General features: G+C 58.8%; 2 protein-coding genes across 2 annotated transcripts in view; both read right to left on the bottom strand.

The window, feature by feature from the left end:
- Positions 1-18,932, bottom strand: part of LOC144267068 (uncharacterized) — a 620,395-nt gene that overhangs the window by 155,301 nt on the left and 446,162 nt on the right. The window lies entirely within an intron of this gene.
- ITGAL (integrin subunit alpha L) overlaps positions 1-18,932 on the bottom strand; it is a 34,576-nt gene that overhangs the window by 14,278 nt on the left and 1,366 nt on the right. The window contains exons 2-18 of the mRNA XM_077820619.1: positions 8,678-8,786; positions 8,069-8,163; positions 7,919-7,983; positions 7,487-7,601; positions 7,115-7,245; positions 6,377-6,522; positions 6,059-6,197; positions 5,771-5,921; positions 4,609-4,676; positions 4,077-4,209; positions 3,643-3,791; positions 2,850-2,987; positions 2,506-2,709; positions 1,276-1,406; positions 925-1,085; positions 626-777; positions 129-254 (exon numbers count right to left, since the gene is read on the bottom strand). Coding sequence (XP_077676745.1) covers positions 129-254; positions 626-777; positions 925-1,085; positions 1,276-1,406; positions 2,506-2,709; positions 2,850-2,987; positions 3,643-3,791; positions 4,077-4,209; positions 4,609-4,676; positions 5,771-5,921; positions 6,059-6,197; positions 6,377-6,522; positions 7,115-7,245; positions 7,487-7,601; positions 7,919-7,983; positions 8,069-8,163; positions 8,678-8,786 — 2,213 coding nt within the window. The remainder of the gene's footprint in view (positions 1-128; positions 255-625; positions 778-924; positions 1,086-1,275; positions 1,407-2,505; positions 2,710-2,849; positions 2,988-3,642; positions 3,792-4,076; positions 4,210-4,608; positions 4,677-5,770; positions 5,922-6,058; positions 6,198-6,376; positions 6,523-7,114; positions 7,246-7,486; positions 7,602-7,918; positions 7,984-8,068; positions 8,164-8,677; positions 8,787-18,932) is intronic.

Below are 18,932 nucleotides of genomic sequence, written 5' to 3' on the forward strand. Positions count from 1 at the left end.
CTGCAACACAGAACAGAGCCTGAAAGTTAATACCAGATCAGCTGGACTGGGCTGGCCGCCTCCCAGATCAGCCCCAGAGCCCAGCCAGCCCCACAGAGCTGAGCAACGCCAGGCTGGGCTCCCCTCACCTCTGTCGCTGACGAGTTGTACAAGGGGTTCAGCACCGGGCTCGGGGTCCTGCTCAGGCCACCGTCCTCTTGGAGGGCAAAGTGCAGCGAGATCTTGATTGCCGTGACGTAATCCTCAATGCAGTTCTGAACAGAGAGTGATCGCTGTGTAAACGCTCCACCCCAGAGGCTGCTGCAGCTCAGCGCCAGGCAAGGGATCCCTGTCTAACCAGTCCCTGCACCCCACCCCAGAGGTGGGCAAGGGATCCCTGTCTAACCAGTCCCTGCACCCCACCCCAGAGGTGGGCAAGGGATCCCTGTCTAACCAGTCCCTGCACCCCACCCCAGAGGTGGGCAAGGGATCCCTGTCTAATCAGTCCCCGCACTCCACCCACATTGCGGCACTGGGCAAGGGATCCCTCGTATAAACAGCCACCGTGACCCGCTCCCAAGGCAGCTGCGCTATTATCCCAATGGGTTAGCCAGTTCCCGCTGCGTGCCACGGAGTGGGACCTTACTGATATCTGGATCATCTCTTTTTCACAGTGCTCCCGCTCCGAGATCTCCATGGTCCCAGACGTGTTCCTCTGCCCATTCCCAAACACCCCTCGGCTCCTCATGCGATTGGCGTCAATCTCCAGCCAGTAGGTGAGGTTGGCAGAGAGAGGCTCTGGCGGGAGAGAAGCGGGGAAATGCATAAAGGTTGGAGTACGGGTGAGTGGGTTTGAGCAGGAAGAGCTGGGAGCCAGGACTCCAGCTCTGGGAGAGGAGTGGGACCTAATGGGTTAGAGGACGTGGTTCAGTCCCTGTCTCTGACCTTGGTAGCGCTTGGTGGCTTGGCTGGCACTGAAGCAGACGACGAGGTTACTCTGGACACCCTGCCGGGAGGAAACGCTCCCTGAACACTCCACCTGCTTTACCGGGATTTCCTTTGGCGAGAACGACATTGTGGGGACCACCGTCAGGATGGGCCGGGAGCTGGGGGAACAATGGACAGTGTCAGCCAGCACCCCCTAGAGGAGAAAGGTCTGGAGGCCCATTCCCCACCCCTTGATCCAGCCAGTCCCCCTTCCCTCAGGCCAGACGGGACCCAGCAACCCCTAGAGGGGAAAGGCCCCGTGTCCCACTCTCTAGGAAGAGAACCCAGGAGTCCGGGAAACAGCTTTACCTCAGCATGATCACCTCTCCTAGAGCCCCAACGGTGAGGTCTGATAGCCCGTCCCCACTGAGGTCCATCTGTCCATGAATGGATTGGCCAAAGTATTTCACACCAGGAGAGAGTGTTGCGCCCTCAATTCTCTGTGGAACACGGAGCCGGGGGGAAATCACGACAGTATGAGAATGTGAATGCTGGATTCTTGCAGCACAGGGCCCCCATAGTGCCAGGAGATGGTACATGGCCAGGACTCCCCATAGCACAGCACCCCCTAGTGCCAGGCTGTGAGACAGGCCATGACTGGGACCTCCCTCATGGCACAGCGCCCCCTAGTGCCAGGCTGCGAGACAGGCCATGACTGGGACCTCCTTCATGGCACAGCGCCCCCTAGTGCCAGGCTGGGAGATAGGACATGACTGGGACCTCCCCCATGGCACAGCGCCCCCTAGTGCCAGGCTGGGAGATAGGACATGACTGGGACCTCCCCCATGGCACAGCGGCCCCTAGTGCCAGGCTGGGAGATAGGATATGACTGGGACCTCCCCCATGGCACAGCGCCCCCTAGTGCCAGGCTGGGAGATAGGACATGACTGGGACCTCCCCCATGGCACAGCGCCCCCTAGTGCCAGGCTGGGAGATAGGACATGACTGGGACCTCCCCCATGGCACAGCGCCCCCTAGTGCCAGGCTGGGAGATAGGACATGACTGGGACCTCCCCCATGGCACAGCACCCCCTAGTGCCAGGCTGCGAGACAGGCCATGACTGGGACCTCCCTCATGGCACAGCACCCCCTAGTGCCAGGCTAGGAGATAGGACATGACTGGGACCTCCCCCATGGCACAGCACCCCCTAGTGCCAGGCTGCGAGACAGGCCATGACTGGGACCTCCCTCATGGCACAGCACCCCCTAGTGCCAGGCTGGGAGATAGGACATGACTGGGACCTCCCCCATGGCACAGCGCCCCCTAGTGCCCAACTGGAAGACATGGCACGGCTGGGAAATCCCACAGCACAGCACCCCCTAGTGCCCGGCTGGGAGATGGGATATGGCTGGGACCCCCATGACACAGCGCCCCTTAGTGCCAGGCTGGGAGACAGGGCATGGCCAGGACCCCCTGCGGCACAGCGACCCCTAGTACCAGGCTGGGAGACGGGACATAGCCAGGACCCCGCACAGCACAGCGCCCCCTAGTACCAGGCTGGGACATGGGGCACAGCGCCCCCTACTGCCGCTCCTGACCTGGCTGTAGTGTGTGTTGATCTCCCTGTGGTGGCCGTTGTATATATAGACAGCGCCCCGCTCCTCGCTCTCCAGCGGTGCCCCCACGGCTACGTCAGCCCAGCCGTCCCCGTTCAGGTCAGCCAGTGCTGTGATGGCTGCGCCGAAGCGGCCCAGGGGGTTCCCCGTGGCTCCCTGGAGCACGGCAGTGCTGGTGAGCCCGGCCTGGGGAGTGAGCACGGAAAGGTTAGATACAGAGTCAGTGTCCCCCCAGCACTGCCCTGGGAACCCCTTAGGGTGACCCTCCTGCTGGGGAGACCCCCCCCATCCTCCACGCTCCTAGCCCCAGGGTCCCCCTTACTCACCTGGTCCAAGCGATAGATGTGGACCCTCCCCCCACTCCTCTCCTCATAGTACAGGGGGGCCCCCACAAGGAGCACGTCCGTGTCCCCATCCCCGTCCACGTCCACCGAGCACAGAACTGACCCGAAATAGGAGCCAATCTGCAAACCAAACGGCGGGTGGGGGTCAGAGAGGTAGGGAGCAACCACAGCGCCCCCTAGTGAGCCTCTCACTGCACCCAGCAGCCCAGCGCCCCCTGCAGAGTCCCCGCCCGCTCCCTGCAGCCCAGCGCCCCCTGCTGAGCCCCCTCCTGCTCTCAGCAGCACGGCGCCCCCTGCTGAGCCTCCTGCCTCCTCCCTGCAGCCCGGCGCCCCCTGCTGAGCCCCTGCCCGCTCCCTGCAGCCCAGTGCCCTCTGCTGAGCCCCCGACCCGCTCTCAGCAGCCCAGTGCCCCCTGCCGAGCCCCCGCCCCCTCCCTGCAGCCTGGCGCCCCCTGCTGAGCCCCCGCCCGCCCCCTGCAGGCTGGCGCCCCCTGCTGAGCCCCCGCCCGTCCCCTGCAGCCCAGCGCCCCCTGCTGAGCCTCCTGCCTCCTCCCTGCAGCCCAGCGCCCCCTGCTGAGCCCCCCGCCTGCTCCCTGCAGCCCAGCGCCCCCTGCTGAGCCTCCTGCCTCCTCCCTGCAGCCCGGCGCCCCCTGCTGAGCCCCCGCCCCCTCCCTGCAGCCCGGCGCCCCCTGCTGAGCCCCCGCCCCCTCCCTGCAGCCCGGCGCCCCCTGCTGAGCCCCCGCCCCCTCCCTGCAGCCCGGCCGTCCCGTTCTCACTTGTTTGCCCATGATGTGCTGAGTGTCTGTCCAGTTGGAGGTGCGGGGGTCGATTTCAAACACGATGACCTCCCCAACGTGCTGATAGCGGGGGGCTCCCGCAGCGCAGAGAGTTCTGTTCTGGTGCTGCATGGATTTCACTGCGTAGCCTGGGGGGCAGGAAACCTCTCCGGATGAGAGGGGGATGGGCAGGCCTCTCTAGCCCTGCCCATGGGGGTGCAGGGGGCGGCAGGGTGCGCCCCCATCAGCCCTCCAAAGCTTCAGCAGCCGGAGAGCCACACAGCTGCGGAGGCCCTCGCCCCAGGGCTGTACGCACAACCCAGGGATTCCCCCCTGTGAGAACCGGGTGAGGGATCCCTGTATACATGGCTCCCGCGCCCCACCCCACAGATGGGGGATGCTGGGGCAGGCTGGGAGGCCTAGGGGTAACATACCCAGGTAGGCGTCCTTTATCTGCTCACTGGCTGAGGGGCTGCCGATGAAGGTCTCCAGCGGCGGGTTGCTCCGCAGCTCAATCAGGCCCCCCGCCCAATCATCTGCCCCCACGGCCCCCAGCACCACCCGTTCCTGCAGGGGGAGAGAGACACGCCATGGGGCAAAGGGGAGGGCAGAGGGAATGGGGAGCCCCTCAACTCCCATGCCTGGGTCCCTCCCTGACACCCCCCCCTCAAACTCCCATAGCCCATTCCCCCCCATAGTCCAGGTCCCTCCCCTCCTGAACCCCTATAGTCCTGGCCCCTCTATGACTCTTCTGAACCCCCATGGCCCAGCCTCCCCAATCCCTGTAGCCCCAGCTCATTCCTGAACTCCCATAGCCCAGGCCCCTCCCCAACCCCCCCAAGCTCCCAAAAGCCATCCCCCCACCTCTGAACCCCACAGCCCTCTCCCACCCTCCTGAACCTCAATAGCTCAGACCCCTCCCCCACCCCAAATCACTATAGCCCAGGCCCCCTCCTTGTGGCTCACTTTGTCCAGGTCCACACTGAATCCACTGGATGAGAGCTCCAGGTGGAAGGAGCTGCGGCTGCTGGTACCTGCAAGACAGACAGGGGTGGGAGCTCAGAGCAGTGACCCCTGTATGAAGAGCCCCCACGCCTCACCCCAGAGACAGCTGCATCTCGGTGACAGCTGACAGAATGGATGGTTAGAGCAGGGGGGGCTGAGAGTCTGGACTCCTGGGTCCTATCCCGGGCTCTGGGAAGGGAGTGGGGGCTCTAGTGGATTAAAGAAGTGGGGGGGGTGGGGGGAGTCAGGCCTCCTGGGTTCGGATTATGTGCCTCAGCTTTTCAGCCATAGGGGAATTGCTAGTTCTGTGTCCAGCGTGTGCTCTGGGCTGCTGTCCATGTCCAGTACATCCACTGAGGGAGCTGTGCATGCCCAGTGTATGCACCAGGGGGCACTAGGGACTGTGCGTGTCCAGTGCATGCACCAGGGGGGCTGTTCATGGCCAGTGCATGCACCAGGGGGTGTTGGGGGGGGGCTGTTCATGGCCAGTGCATGCACCAGGGGGTGTTGGGGGGCTGTGCATGTCCAGTGCATGCTCCAGGGGGCACTGGGGGCTGCACAATGTCCAGTCCATGCACCAGGGGGCACTAGGGACTGCATGTCCAGTGCATGCACCAGGGGGTGTTGGGGGGGGCTGTTCATAGCCAGTGCATGCACCAGGGGGCACTGGGGGCTGTGCAATGTCCAGTGCATGCTCCAGGGGGGGCATTGGGGGCTGTGCAATGTCCAGTGCATGCACCAGGGGGTGTTGGGGGGCTGTGCATGTCCAGTGCATGCACCAGGGGGGGCTAGGGGGCTGTGCAATGTCCAGTGCATGCTCCAGGGGGCATTGGGGGCTGTGCAATGTCCAGTGCATGCTCCAGGGGGCATTGGGGGCTGTGCAATGTCCAGTGCATGCACCAGGGGGGGCTAGGGGGCTGTGCAATGTCCAGTGCATGCTCCAGGGGGCACTGGGGGCTGCGCAATGTCCAGTGCATGCTCCAGGGGGCACTGGGGACTGTGCAATGTCCAGTGCATGCACCGGGGGCGCTGGGGGAGCTGCAGATGTCCAGTGCATGCACCAGGGGGGGCTGCCAAGCTGTGTCCGCCACAATCCAGGCCACACACCAGGGGGCGCCGGTACCTTCGATGGCGTAGATCTTGGCCTGCAGCTCACTGAAGAGGCCTTTGAGCTTTTCGAAGTTGTCCAGCACCTTGACAAACTGGCTTGTGGGCTCTGAGGCGAACTGTGTCAAGAAGGCCTGGGACTCGTTCCGGTGAAAGTTATTGCCAATCTGGAGAGAGCAAGAGGGGACGTTGGCGCCCGTGTCAGTCCCAATGGGCCAGAACGCCTGGGTTCTCTCCTGAGCTCTGGGAGGGGAGTGGGTTAGAGCAGTGGGGGGCTGGGAGCCAGGACTCCTGGGTTCCTTACCCCAATGATGTAGCGAACAATTTTCTTATTTTTGGCAGCGGTCACATTCCCTCTGTCACTGGGATCTCCGTCCGTGATAATGATCATCACGCGCGTCACATCTTCCCGGGCGCCATGCTCTGGGGTGAAAACCTTGTCTCTGCAGGACACAGCGAAAGGGTGCAGATGAACTCAGAAGTAGCCACTTCCAGAGCTGGGCACAGGAGCTGTTTCTACAAGGATCCCTCCCCCAGCACTGAGATGCAGCCACCTCTGGGGTGGGGCGTGGGGGGCTGGTTGTCATGGGTCCATCTCTCCCTACCACCCCTGGTTACTCACGCAACATAGTTGATGGCTTCGAAGGTGTTTGTCAGGCTTTTCATGTGCATCACATTTTTCAGGAGTTCCCGGGGATTTCGGTTTCGTTTGTAATCGTTAAAGTCAAATTCTGTCTTCACCTCCAGGGAAAACTGCACTGCGGCAAACTGGCGGGGAAGAGGGGTTGTCAGAACAGCACCCCCTCACCCCCCATGCCAGTAGACAGGGCAGGGCTGGGATCCCTGCTGTACAGCACTCCTTAGAGCCAGGCTGAGAGATAGGGACTGGCCAGGACCACCCCAAGTGCCAAGCTGGGAGATGGGGCATGGCCAGGACCCCCCTGCAACACAGCGCCCCTAGTGCCAAGCTGGGAGATGGGGCATGGCCAGGACCCCCCTGCAACACAGCGCCCCTAGTGCCAAGCTGGGAGATGGGGCATGGCCAGGACCCCCCTGCAACACAGCGCCCCTAGTGCCAAGCTGGGAGATGGGGCACGGCCAGGACCCCCCGTAACACAGCGCCCCCTAGTGCCAAGCTGGGAGATGGGCCACGGCCAGGACCCCCCCATAACACAGCGCCCCCTAGTGCCAAGCTGGGAGATGGGCCACGGCCAGCACCCCCCCCGTAACACAGCACCCCCTAGTGCCAAGCTGGGAGATGGGGCATGGCTGGGAGATGGAAAGCAGAGTCCTGTAGCACCCATCTGGGGAGATGGGGCCCGGCCAGTGTCACCAGGAGGGGCAGGAGTCAAACACATACATGTATTGTGGAGTTTCCCAGCTTCTCCATCACGTCGACCATGAAGTCCTTGATGGCATTGAACTGGGCAGTGTTCATGCTGCCTGATCCATCGAAGAGAAACACCAGATCCACATTCCCCTTCAGGCATTCTGTGGGGAACCACCAGAGAGGGTTGGAGTGTGGGGTAGGGGGCGGGAGCCAGGACTCCTGGGTTCTATTCCCAGCTCGGGGAGGGGAGTGAGGTCTAGTGGTTACAGCAGCGGGGCTCAGAGTCAGGACATCTGGGTGCTATCCCCGGCTCTCGGAGGGGAGTGGGGTCTGGTGGGTTAGAGCGGGGAGCCAGGACTCCTGAAACAGGGTCTCAGTGCTTTGAGTTTGTCAGTTCCTTACTTTCAAATCCTGGCGTCATCTCCTTGGGCTGCTCCAGGTGTTCCTTGAAGAGGTAGCAGACCCCACTCAGGTACTGGTTTCCATCACACGTTCGGTTCAACCCAGAGCCGCAGGCCTACGGGGGGCACCGAGCAGGGCAGTTACCAGCCATGTATGGGATTGGCGGGGGAAGCACATAGGACTGGAAATCAGAGTGTCTATGACTGAGCCAAACCCGACCGGGAAGGGAGATGGGGCTGGGGCCTGGGTCTCCAGGCATGAGACCAACAGCAGGAGAATCCAAGAGGGGACGGCAGAGAGGGAGACGCCCCATCTAGCCTCTCCCCACCTGAGGCAGGAGCTTCCCCAACTGTCTATTCCCCAGCAGAGCTGGAGACGTCCCATCAGGACCTGTCCCGCAGCCAATGCCCCCCCCTACCCCCGCACACTCACAATCAGCTGGGCGTCTGAACCACTGCTCGCCAGTGCCATGCCGAGATGCGCCATTTGAGCACTCTCTGCAAGGAGAGGGAAATGGGGTCAGTGCTTCGCCCTGTCCAGTGCCCCGTGCCCCCTGCCGCCCTGATTTCTCCCCAGACCCACCCGGCAATGGGATGACCTGGCAGGAGCCTTTCTTCACAGCACACTGGTACAACTGCCCTGTGGAGTTCTGGTCACCTGGCGCTCCCACGATGATGCTGTAAAACAAGGCAGATCAGACGCCGGGGGTGGGAAATACCTGCTTGCCAGGGACCCCACAGAGGGTGGGGATAGAACCCAGGCGTCCTGACTCCCAGCCCCCTCCCTGCTCTAACACATGATGAGACCCCACCTCCTTCCTGATTTCTGTGTTCCAGTTAGTCCTTCATTGGGTCACCCCACCCCAGTGCTGCCTGCTGTGGCCCGCTGACATACTCTCACTTCCCAATTAGCCCTGGTGGATGCAGCATGCATTCGGGTAGTGAAAGGGGAAGAGGGAGTCAGCATCATGGTTTGTGCATGACCCAGTAGGGATCATACACAAGCTGGGGGGGAATCCCACCAGGAAAGAGTGGGCAGGGGCCTGGCAATCCCCACAGTCTGGAGTCCTGACTCCCCGCCCCCTGCTCTGGCCCCACTGCCCTCCCAGAGCTGGGGATAGAACCCAGGAGTCCTGATTCCCAGCCCCCTTTAACTCTGGGTCTTTCTTGCAGTGCAGGGTGGGTCTCTTACCTTGCATCTTTGAACTGCAGCACCTGGTACCCGAAAGTCCTACTGGCCTTGGGGGCGAGCACCTCTGGGTGGACGGTGTCAATGTTGTACCCCAGGGTGGGGGCTGGCCCTACAGCAGAGTGGGGTATTGAAGGAAACTGGATCAGAGCATCCTCCTGCACAGCCACCTCCCCATCCAGAGTGGGGACACCGCTACTCAACCCCTCAAACCCTAACCCTGCCCTTAACCCCTTTGATCCCTTCATCCTCCGAAGAGGTGACGCCTAGCTGCCAAGAACCCTGACCTATTGCCATATCCTTTCGCTCTGCCTTTCACGCTCGCACGGGAACCCTGCCTTGGTTATGTCATCTGCACCGTGTGGTTTGTGACTTGTGGGCTGAGGCCAGCCCCACTCCCAGCCTAGTCCCCCCGGTGTCATTTAACACCTCTCCACCCTGCTTGCGTCATGTTGCAGTCAGTGTGCAACTAGCTGACAGGAGACCTCCCAGTGCCTAGGTTGGGGGGCTCGGGGAGAGCCCCCACTTGATGGGAGGTCGGTCTCTGTACTCCGTCCAGCTCTCAGGGAGCAAGGGGGACTGGTTAGTGAAACTTGCAGGACAGGGGAAATTTGTGCTGAGACCCAATAAACTCACCTCACACAGGGAACCACTGAACAGGTGCCCAGTCAGAATGTCTCTGCCCCCCTGAGCCAGCTAGTCCCCCCACCTTGGAGCCTAGAGGGTCCCATTCCCTGTCCCCAAGAGCCAGCCTGGGGCGCCATGTCCCATGCCCCCATCCTGTGAGTAGGGTAGTTTTTCACCCCAGATGGGACTTGAACCCAAAATCTCTGGCTTAGGAAGCCAAGGCCTTATCCATTAGGCCACTAGGGCTGCCCATTGGGACTGACTCTGTGAATGTGCCATTGTCTGTACATGCTCTGTGCTATGGCCAGCTGGATTGGCTGGGCAGGTGGGCTGCACGGTCATAGGAGGAGAGGGGCATCTGTCCCCAGGGTGATCAGGGCCTTGTTCCTGGGCTGATCTATGTGGTTTGTGGTGGGCGGGGAACGCAGTTGCCTCTTCTTGCTGTGGGGATGAGAAGATAGGTGACCATGCACTGCAAGGCCGGGGGGAGTGAAGGGGAGCTTCCAGAGGCTCCAGAGGTTGGGGCTGTTCCCTAAGCCTGCCCTGAAGGTGGCTCAGCGAGGACACGCTCTGTGTCCCCACAGTGCTCTGTCCCAGCCGGGAGGAGAGCGGCACCACATCTGCCCGGGGCGAGTTGGGGCATCGCTCCTTGGGGGCAGAGTTAAGGTTACATTCCGGGGGGTGGCGTATCCCTTACTGCTGCATGTCCCATTTGCAGAGGGATACATTTAGCTGCTCTCCACTTCTGGGAAGGGCACAGGGGCAACCAGAACTCTGCCTTAACCAAGTAGTTGGGGAGGAATTTCCCATGGTTTTTGACTTGAGGAAGTGGTTGGTAGGGTGTGGACACCAGGGATCACAGCACAGCCGCTTGGTTACCAACTCGAGCCCTCTCCTGGCCCCTACACACCCCCAGTGGGGTCATTTCTCTAGAATTTGGCATTCCTGTCGGATCTCCTTTCCCCTGGAACTGTAGGGGTGAAACTGATCAGTGGTGCGGATAGGGGGACCAGATGTCCCGATTTTATAGGGACAGTCCTGATATTCAGGGCTTTTTCTTATATCAAGTCGGTATCAAGTAGAGTGCCCCAAGGGTCGGTCCTGGGGCCGGTTTTATTCAATATCTTCATAAATGATCTGGAGGAGGGTGTGGATTGCACCCTCAGCAAGTTTGTCGATGACACTAAACTGGGAGGAGTGGTAGATATGCTGGAGGATACAGAGGGACCTAGTCAAATTGGAGGATTGGGCCAAAATAAATCTGATGAGGTTCAACAAGGACAAGTGCAGAGTCCTGCACTTAGGACGGAAGAATCCAATGCACAGCTACAGACTAGGGACCGAATGGCTCGGCAGCAGTTCTGCGGAAAAGGACCTAGGGGTTACAGTGGACGAGAAGCTGCATAGGAGTCAACAGTGTGCCCTTGTTGCCAAGAAGGCCAATGGCATTTTGGGCTGTATAAGTAGGGGCATTGCCAGCAGATCGAGGGACGTGATCGTTCCCCTCTATTCGACATTGGTGAGGCCTCATCTGGAGTACTGTGTCCAGTTTTGGGCCCCACACTACAAGAAGGATGTGGAAAAATTAGAAAGAGTCCAGCGGAGGGCAACAAAAATGATTAGGGGGCTGGAACACATGACTTATGAGGAGAGGCTGAGGAACTGGGATTGTTTAGTCTGTAGAAGAGAAGAATGAGGGGGGATTTGATAGCTGCTTTCATCTACCTGAAAGGGGGTTCCAAAGAGGATGGATCTAGACTGTTCTCAGTGGTAACAGATGACAGAACGAGGAGTAATGGTCTCAAGTTGCAGTGGGGGAGGTTTAGATTGGATATTAGGAAAAACTTTTTCACTAGGAAGGTGGTGAAACGCTGGAATGCGTTACCAAGGGAGGTGGTGGAATCTCCTTCCTTAGAAGTTTTTAAGGTCAGGCTTGACAAAGTCCTGGCTGGGATGATTTACTTGGGGATTGGTCCTGCTTTGAGCAGGGGGTTGGACTAGATGACCTCCTGAGGTCCCTTCCAACCCTGATATTCTATCATTCTATGATATAGGGGCCTATTACCTCCCACCCCCTGTCCCAATTTGTCACATTTACTGTCCGGTCACCCTACTACTGCATGAGATCCCTCTGCCCCTACGGGGAATCCAAATGGGATCTGAAACAGAGCCTGGCACTTTCGATGGGCGTGTGCCTAACAGCTGTGAACCAATCGGATTCCACGGGCAGAAAGACTTGAGAAGAGGCTCGTCAGAGAGAAATTAGTCCCAGGCCCTGATTGGCCCCCGGGGGACCTGCTAAGGTCACTGATCTCCTGCCCTGTGCCCGGCCCTATAGCGTCACACCGGACCCTTGGCAAGAAGCTGAACTGCAGGCGGGTAGCCCCTGTCCACGGGCTGTTGTCAGTTTGGGTACCGGCACTCTTGAGTTCAGCAGGGGCTCAAATTTTTTTATTATTTTTTTTAAAGAAAAAGATGAACTATGTGAATGTTTGCTGGGAGGGGAGGGGGACATAGGGGTGAAGGCATGGGGAGGAGGGGCTGTGGCAAGGAGTGGGGGGATTATGGGAAGGGGACCACAAGGGGTTGGGGAAGGGGGTGAGGACTGGAGAAGTGACATAGGGCTGGGTGGCAGAGTGAGTGGAGGGATTACAGAGGGGGGGCGCCTGCCCCATATTCTCCCCTCCTGTTTGGGGTCTGGGGGTGTCTGAGCCATTCTAGGGTGTCTGAAGCGCTTTCTCTCCCCGCCCCCATGAGCTGCCATCCGAGGAAGCTCTGGTCTACCATGGAAGTCTGAGCCCCTCTCCTTGATACTCCCATAGGAACCAGCCTCTGGGGCAGCCCTGCTCCTCTGGGTGGGAGCTGAGAACAGGCATATAGGGACCCGGCACCAAGACCACGCTGCTGACAGCCAACAGGCAACGCAAGTAGCTGCAGTGGGCGACTCACGGGGGTGGGAGCTACATTTCAGTGTAGACACTTACGGAGTTAGGTTGACATCAGCCGCCCTATGCCCCCCTCACGCTGTAATGTCGACCAGGCCTGAGGCTGGCGTGAGGAGCTGAGAACAGGCATGCTCGATGCATATCACAGGCTCCCCAGCAGTGTGTGTGTGTGTGTGAGGGATGGGAACACCCACTGAGGTGAATGGAGCAGTTCACACTCCATCTGAGACGCCACTTGGCACCTCTCTGGGGTGTGCACAGCCCCTTCCCTCCAGCCGTCCCCCTTTCAGCATTATCCTGGGCTGGGGATCTGGACACAACAAAGCACTTGCTGATGACTAATTTCATACAGTATTTGGGGCACGGCCCATGTCTGAGGTTTCTCTCACCCGCCCTGTTAGCAGCTACACACTGCAAACATTTCAAAGCAGGATCCTTAACCCCAGTGCTCCACGCAGGGCCAGATTAATCTTTTATGGGCCCAGGCACCCAGATGATGGCCCTGCCCCCCGCTCCGCCCATGCCCCGCCCTGAAACCCTGCCCCCCACTCGGCCTCTTCCCCGCAAGGGTCCCCCCCAAGACCCTGCCCCCTGCTCGGCCTCTTCCCCCCAAAGCCCTGGGGGAGGGAGTGGAGCGGAGCGAGTGGTGGGCGGGGCCTCAGGGGGAAGAGGCCGAGTGTGGGCGGGGCCTTATGGCGCAGCATGGGTGGAGTGGGGTGGGGGGCGGGGCCACAGTCCGGGTGCCAGAGCCCCTTCTGAGTGTGGGCCCGGCACCCTGGTGCCACTGTAAACCCAGGACTGCCCCCACAACAAAACATACAGGGGGGAATGCAGGGGTGGGAATCACATAGCAACTCTGTGGCTGTGCAGTGAGACCCGTGGGAGTCAGGAGTCACGGGGTCCAGTCCTAGCTTGGCTGCTGAGAGACCTTGACCAAGTCTCTTCACCTCTTTGGCCCTCAATTTCCCCCACCTCTAATATTGGGCTAAAGATATGTACCTCCTTTCTCAATGTACTGAGCCAAAGCACCGTGCGCGAGTAGGTGGTGTCATTACATTCATTAACCACAGTAGCATTACAACTGCCTAAATGACCACCAACTCCCACGAATAACGCTTCTTTCTGTTCAAAAATCTTCATAACCACAGAGGGAAGGCTGCCTGAGGCTCTCTTGGGTCCTCCCATAACGTTGCGTTCAGCAAAACTTGAACCTCTGCAAACCAGGAAATATAAAGTGAAGGCAAATGCTCTGGTAACCTTAACTGTGCCCCCCGGGGCTGGCAAGAGCCCCAGGGAATTATCTGCATGCACTGCAGCTGCATTCCCTGTACTGGGAGTAGCTATGCTGAATGATGGAGGGATTAGTTGGAGCAGCTTGGCAGAGCTGTGATTGTATAAGCTGATTGGGGCGGGGGGGGGGGAGTTGTGAGCCCCTCTCCCTGACCCCGTGTATGTGATCAAAGAGGCGCACGTGTGCAGGGCTGCCCAGAGGGGGCGGGGGGCAAGTGGGGCAATTTGCCCCGGCCCCGGGCCCCTCAGGGGCCGCCATGAGAGTTTTCAGGGGCCCCCAGGAGAATTTTCGGTGGCACTTCAGCAGCGGGTCCTTCAGTGCCACCGAACACACCCGGAGTGAAGGACCCGCCGCCGCTTCTTCAGCGAAGTGCCCCGAAGACCCGGAGCGGAAGGACCCCCGCCGCCGAAGACTCCAGGCCCCCTGAATCCTCTGGGCGGCCCTGCACGTGTGTCTTGGGAGATCCAGTCATTACAGCCCTGTGTAGTGTAGGGTGTGTCAGTAGCAGGGCACAGGGGTCTTCTTGCCCGGGGGCTTGTCAGCCATGAGGTGGGAGGTGAGCGTGCTCTGTGGGTTGAAAGGAGGGTAAGTGAAAGCGGAGTGCCGGACAGCACCGGGCGCATGAAGGTGATGGGGGTGCTACAGGGGATGCAAAATTTAGCTGATGGGGGGGTTCTTTCTGTGGACCAGGCTAAGTGAGTGTAGGGCAGGTGTAGGGCGCGCCTGTTCAGTATGGCACAAAGGCGGAGGGTCAGTGTGTGTGTTATGGGCATGTCGGGCATGGGCGATGGGTGAATGCATCCTTGGGGGAGGCTAGCCCCTGTCCCCTCCCCCTCTGCCCGAGGCCCCGCCCCTCCTATCCTCCCTGCCCCGCCGGAGCCAGGAGCACCCCCACACACAGCCGCTGCCCCCCCGCAACATGCCCCCAGCCCTGGAGTGCCGGGTGGGTGGCGCGGCCAGAGCACCCCCAGCCCCAACCCCGGAGCTCCCCAGCCCTGGGCCTTGTGTGCACCAGCCCCAGCCTGCCGGCCCCAGCCTCTCGGCCACAGAAGAGGGCTGGCGGGAAGGGAACTGAAGCAGGCAGGAGGGAGCCTGGGGGACGAGCGTGGGCGGGGCCACGCCATGCTGTTTGGGGAGGCACAGCCTTCCCCTGCCTATGCTATCCGCTGCCCATGACGTTGGGGCATCACTCAAAGAGGGCAGAGTTAAGGTTATGTGGGCGTTTACCTTAACTCTGTATTTCCTGGTTTTCGGAAGTTGTGCTTTGCTGAACTCAGCATTCTGGAAGGGCATGAGACAGCCCCGGGACACCTTAACTCTGAGCTAACGAAGGTGGCTGTCAGTGAATTTACTGGAATAAAATATGAATCTGCTTGTGGACTTTGAAATACCGAAGCCAAACTTCCATTAGGAGCCCCCCGCAGCCTGAGAACAGCTAAGTCACACAACACACGATGCTCAGACTGCTCCCCCAGGCCCGACTCAGGCTACGGCTACCCGAGAGAGCTCACAAAGCCACGCAGCTCCACCGCCATTATCTCTCTAATCAAGCTGCCCTAAATTGACGGGAAAGAGCTTTCCCGTCAGCTTCACTGCTCCAGCCCCCGCGTGTCACATAAGTTACACCGACACACGCTGCAGTGTACAAAGAGCCTCCGACTCACAGCCCGTGGGTGGTGCTTAGCTTCAAAAGCCACAAGGCAGCAAGTGCCTTGTATCGCTGGTCTCAAGGGATTAAAGAGCCAGCTTTGACCCCGGATCACAGCTCCATGGGCAATCAGTTTGCGGAGCGTTCGAGCCTCCGAAACATTAGAAACTCCCCTCCCCTCACATCCGGACCATTATCCCTACCCCGCAGCCCTCAGGCCAGAGCAGTTTTCAAGCCAAATCCAGTCGGTGTGGGGATTTTAGAGCATTTAGAGAAATCCTCTGTCAAGCTGCGGGCTCTCTGAGCCTTAGCTAGCTTAGGGTGGTCCTAGCGCCCCACTATAATCTGTCTTTCTCACCCCCCTACGCGCCCTCGCGTTTCTAAGTGCTTGCCCCTGCGTTAACCGCCTGCCCCCAGCCCCAGCTGGTTTCCTAGCTGCAGGTGATGATAACTGAAAGAGGAAGAGGCCCTGCTGTGTTGAAAGCCCGCATGTGAAATAAGCAACGGGGCTAGTCTGTGGTAGAAGCGCTGTCTACACTAAGCCTCTGTTGGCATAACTTATGTAACTGAGGGGTGGGACTCTGCCGCTTGTAGAAGTGGGCTTTTCATGACAAGGGGACAGTGGTTCTCAGCCGGGGAACGCATACCCCTGAGGGTACGCAGAGGTCTTCCAGGGCGTACATCACCTCATCTGGATTTCACAAGAGGCTACATAAAAAACACTAGCGAAGTCAGTACAAACTAAAATTTCATGTAGCCAATGACTTGTCTAGACCGCTCCATACCCTGAAATGTAAATGCAATATTTATATCCCAGTGGCTTTATTTGATAATTATATGGTAACGATGAGCCAGGCAGCCGTTGTTCAGTACTAGTGTGGCTATGACCCTTTTGTATGTTTATGTCTGGTTTTGTAAGCCAGTCGTTTTTAGGTGGAGGTGAAACTTGGGGGTACGCAAGATAAATCTGACTCCTGAGAGGGGTCCAGTCACCTGGAAAGGTTGAGAGCCGCTGGGATTGTTATTACCACGCAGCTGCAAGGATAGATGTGGCCTTGCGGGCCGTGAAAGGCATTTTCATTCCATCGCAGGCCAACGGGAGACAAAGCAGGGGTCGAACCCAGGCGCCCTGACTCCCAGCCCCCCCCCGGCTACAACCCACTAGACCCCACTCCCCTTCCGGAGCTGGGGACTGAACCCAGGACTCCTGGCTCCCAGCCCCAACCTGTTAGCCCTCCCACCCGGTTTGCCCCCCCCCGCTGTTACAGGAAGTCAGTGTGGAGAAAGCAAAGGTTCAGCTTGTGCGCTTTCTTCACACACGCCAAACCACACGCCACAAGGAAATAGCTGTTTTTGATATCCTAGTACAAGCTGACAGAAAGCCGGGGTGTTTTTTTTGTTTTAACCTCTAGGGTCCCGCTGCAGGATTGCCATTCCCAAGCATTCAAAAATCATACACCAGGTCCCCTGAAATCATAAGACTGGCTTAAAGTGTCTTGGGTGGGGTTGTTTTTTTTCCCAATGATAAATTTGTGGTTTTCCTTATTTGACTTCTGAGCCGCCAAGGGTCACTCTTGCTCGTGTCTTTCCCCAAGACAAGGGCTGGAGAGGTGCGCTGTGTTTTACAATACAAAAGACACGATGGGCTTTATGTGAAATGCCAAATATGGTGAGTTGACAACACTGCATCGCTCTCGGCCCGAGGGCGCGAAGAACCCAGGTGTCCTGAAGGCTGGAGAGGTAAGATTCTTAGGGCTTGTCTCCTCTGGCGCTGTTCAGCGCTGCAACTTTCTCACTTGGGTGGGGGGGGTGAAAGCCCCCTGCTCCCCGAGGGCTGCAGGTTTGAGCGCTGTAAAATGCCAGTGGAGACAGTAGCTACGCCCCTCGTGGAGGTGGGTTTCTTGAGAGCGCAGGTGGTGAACTGCGACTACACAAGCTACAGGAGCGGGGAGGGATCACAGACTGGGGAGCTAGTTCGGGTGGTAGGGGAGGGGTGTCTGCAATGGGGCGGGATCACAGATTAGGGGTGCGAGTGGGGGGGGCAGGGGATGGATTCCTGCAATGGGGAGGGATCACAGATTAGGGGTGCGAGTGGGGGGGACAGGGGACGGATTCCTGCAATGGGGAGGGATCACAGATTAGGGGTGCTAGTTAGGGGGCAGGAGGAGGGGTTCCCACAATGCGGAGGGAGCACCGGTGGGGGCACTGGTGTGAGCAGGATTGGGGGTGAACGCCGTGCAGCAGGGAGGCCAGTGGGGATTGTGGCAGGCAGGAGAGCTAGGCAGGGGCTGGACCTTTCAGAAGAGGAGTCCATTCATCGTCTTAACCCGCTGACTCCCCAGGGTAGACTCGGGGTGTGGGAAGGATTTGCCCTTGTGCCCCACGATCCCTGGGGTTCACAGGCTTCTCAGGGCCGGGCACCCCTGCAGAGAGGGAGCCGTGCGCACTCAGAGGCCTGAGACACATCCAGCCTGAGATCTGAGCTGTCCCCAGGTGCTGCTGTTTCCCCTCTGAACAGCCACCGTGGCTCAGCTGGAGGTTTCACTGGCAGGAGGGGAGGCCCCCCCCGCACTAAACACACACTGAAAAGGACTGAAAAGTTGGGCAGTGTTTAGGGAAAAACTGATTGGGTACAATGACAAAGTTGCAGGTGTCCAGCCTGGGGCATCACTAACGATTGAGGGCATCAAGTCCAGGATGGCTGAAATTAATAAAGGCATCTGGCCTAGGGTGTCGCTAAGAATCAAGGGTGTCCAGGCTGGTGTATCTCTATTGACCTAGGGCATCCAGTTTGGGGCAACGCTGATGACTGAGGGCATCTGGCTGGGGGCTGTGACAGAATGTACCCCTATGCCCTCCCCCTACACCTCTATTGTGACAATCTTTTACAAAGTTTGCCTTGTGAGATATCATTTGAAAAGTCAAAATTTGCTGGTCAATACTGTCCTGATAAAATAGGTCTGGCAGCATTGTATGGGAAGTTATAAGATTTTGGCGTTAATAGCAGATATTCCAAACTGAGGTTGGCAAACAGGCCCTGTCTCAAACAAAGGAAAGGGTGCTCTGCTTAATTTGCATTTATGCCGTAAAGAGAGACATCAAGCAGGAAGAGAAACAAAAGAAGCTCCAACAGGTAAGGAAAAGCAGCAGGGAGCTCTTTCTCTCTCACAGAGAGAGAGAGAGAGAGAGAGAGAACTGGAGAATGGGTCCTGACCTAAGAAGTTTGACCAGCAAGACTGCTGAGAGCATGTAGTGAGAAAACTTTGCTTTGAATTTAACATAGTGTGTGAAGTTCGGCACCAGCTGCATTTTAGATTTGTTTCTTGTAACCATTTCTGATGTTCATGCCTCATTACTCGGGCCCTACCAAATTCACAGCTATGAAAAATGCATCCTGGACCATGAAATCTGGTCTCACCCCGTGAAATCTGTTTTTTTGTGTACTATACAGATTTCACGTGGAAGACCAGCGTTTCTCAAATTGGGGGTCCTGACCCAAACGGGTGTTGCAGGGGGGGTCACAAGGTTATTTCTGGGTGGGTCGCGGTTTTGCCACCCTTACTTCTATGCTGCTGCCTTCAGAGCTGGGCTCCGAGTCAGCAGCTGCTGCTCTCCGGACACCCAGCTCTGAAGGCAGCACCGCCGCCGCCAGCCGCGCAGAAGTAAGGGTGGCTGTACCAGAACCCCCCTTAGAAAAATCTTGCGACCCCCCCGCCCACACACACACACACACACAACTCCTTTTTT

The sequence above is a fragment of the Eretmochelys imbricata genome, chromosome 6, assembly GCF_965152235.1.
Source record: "Eretmochelys imbricata isolate rEreImb1 chromosome 6, rEreImb1.hap1, whole genome shotgun sequence".
NCBI lineage: Eukaryota > Metazoa > Chordata > Testudines > Cheloniidae > Eretmochelys > Eretmochelys imbricata.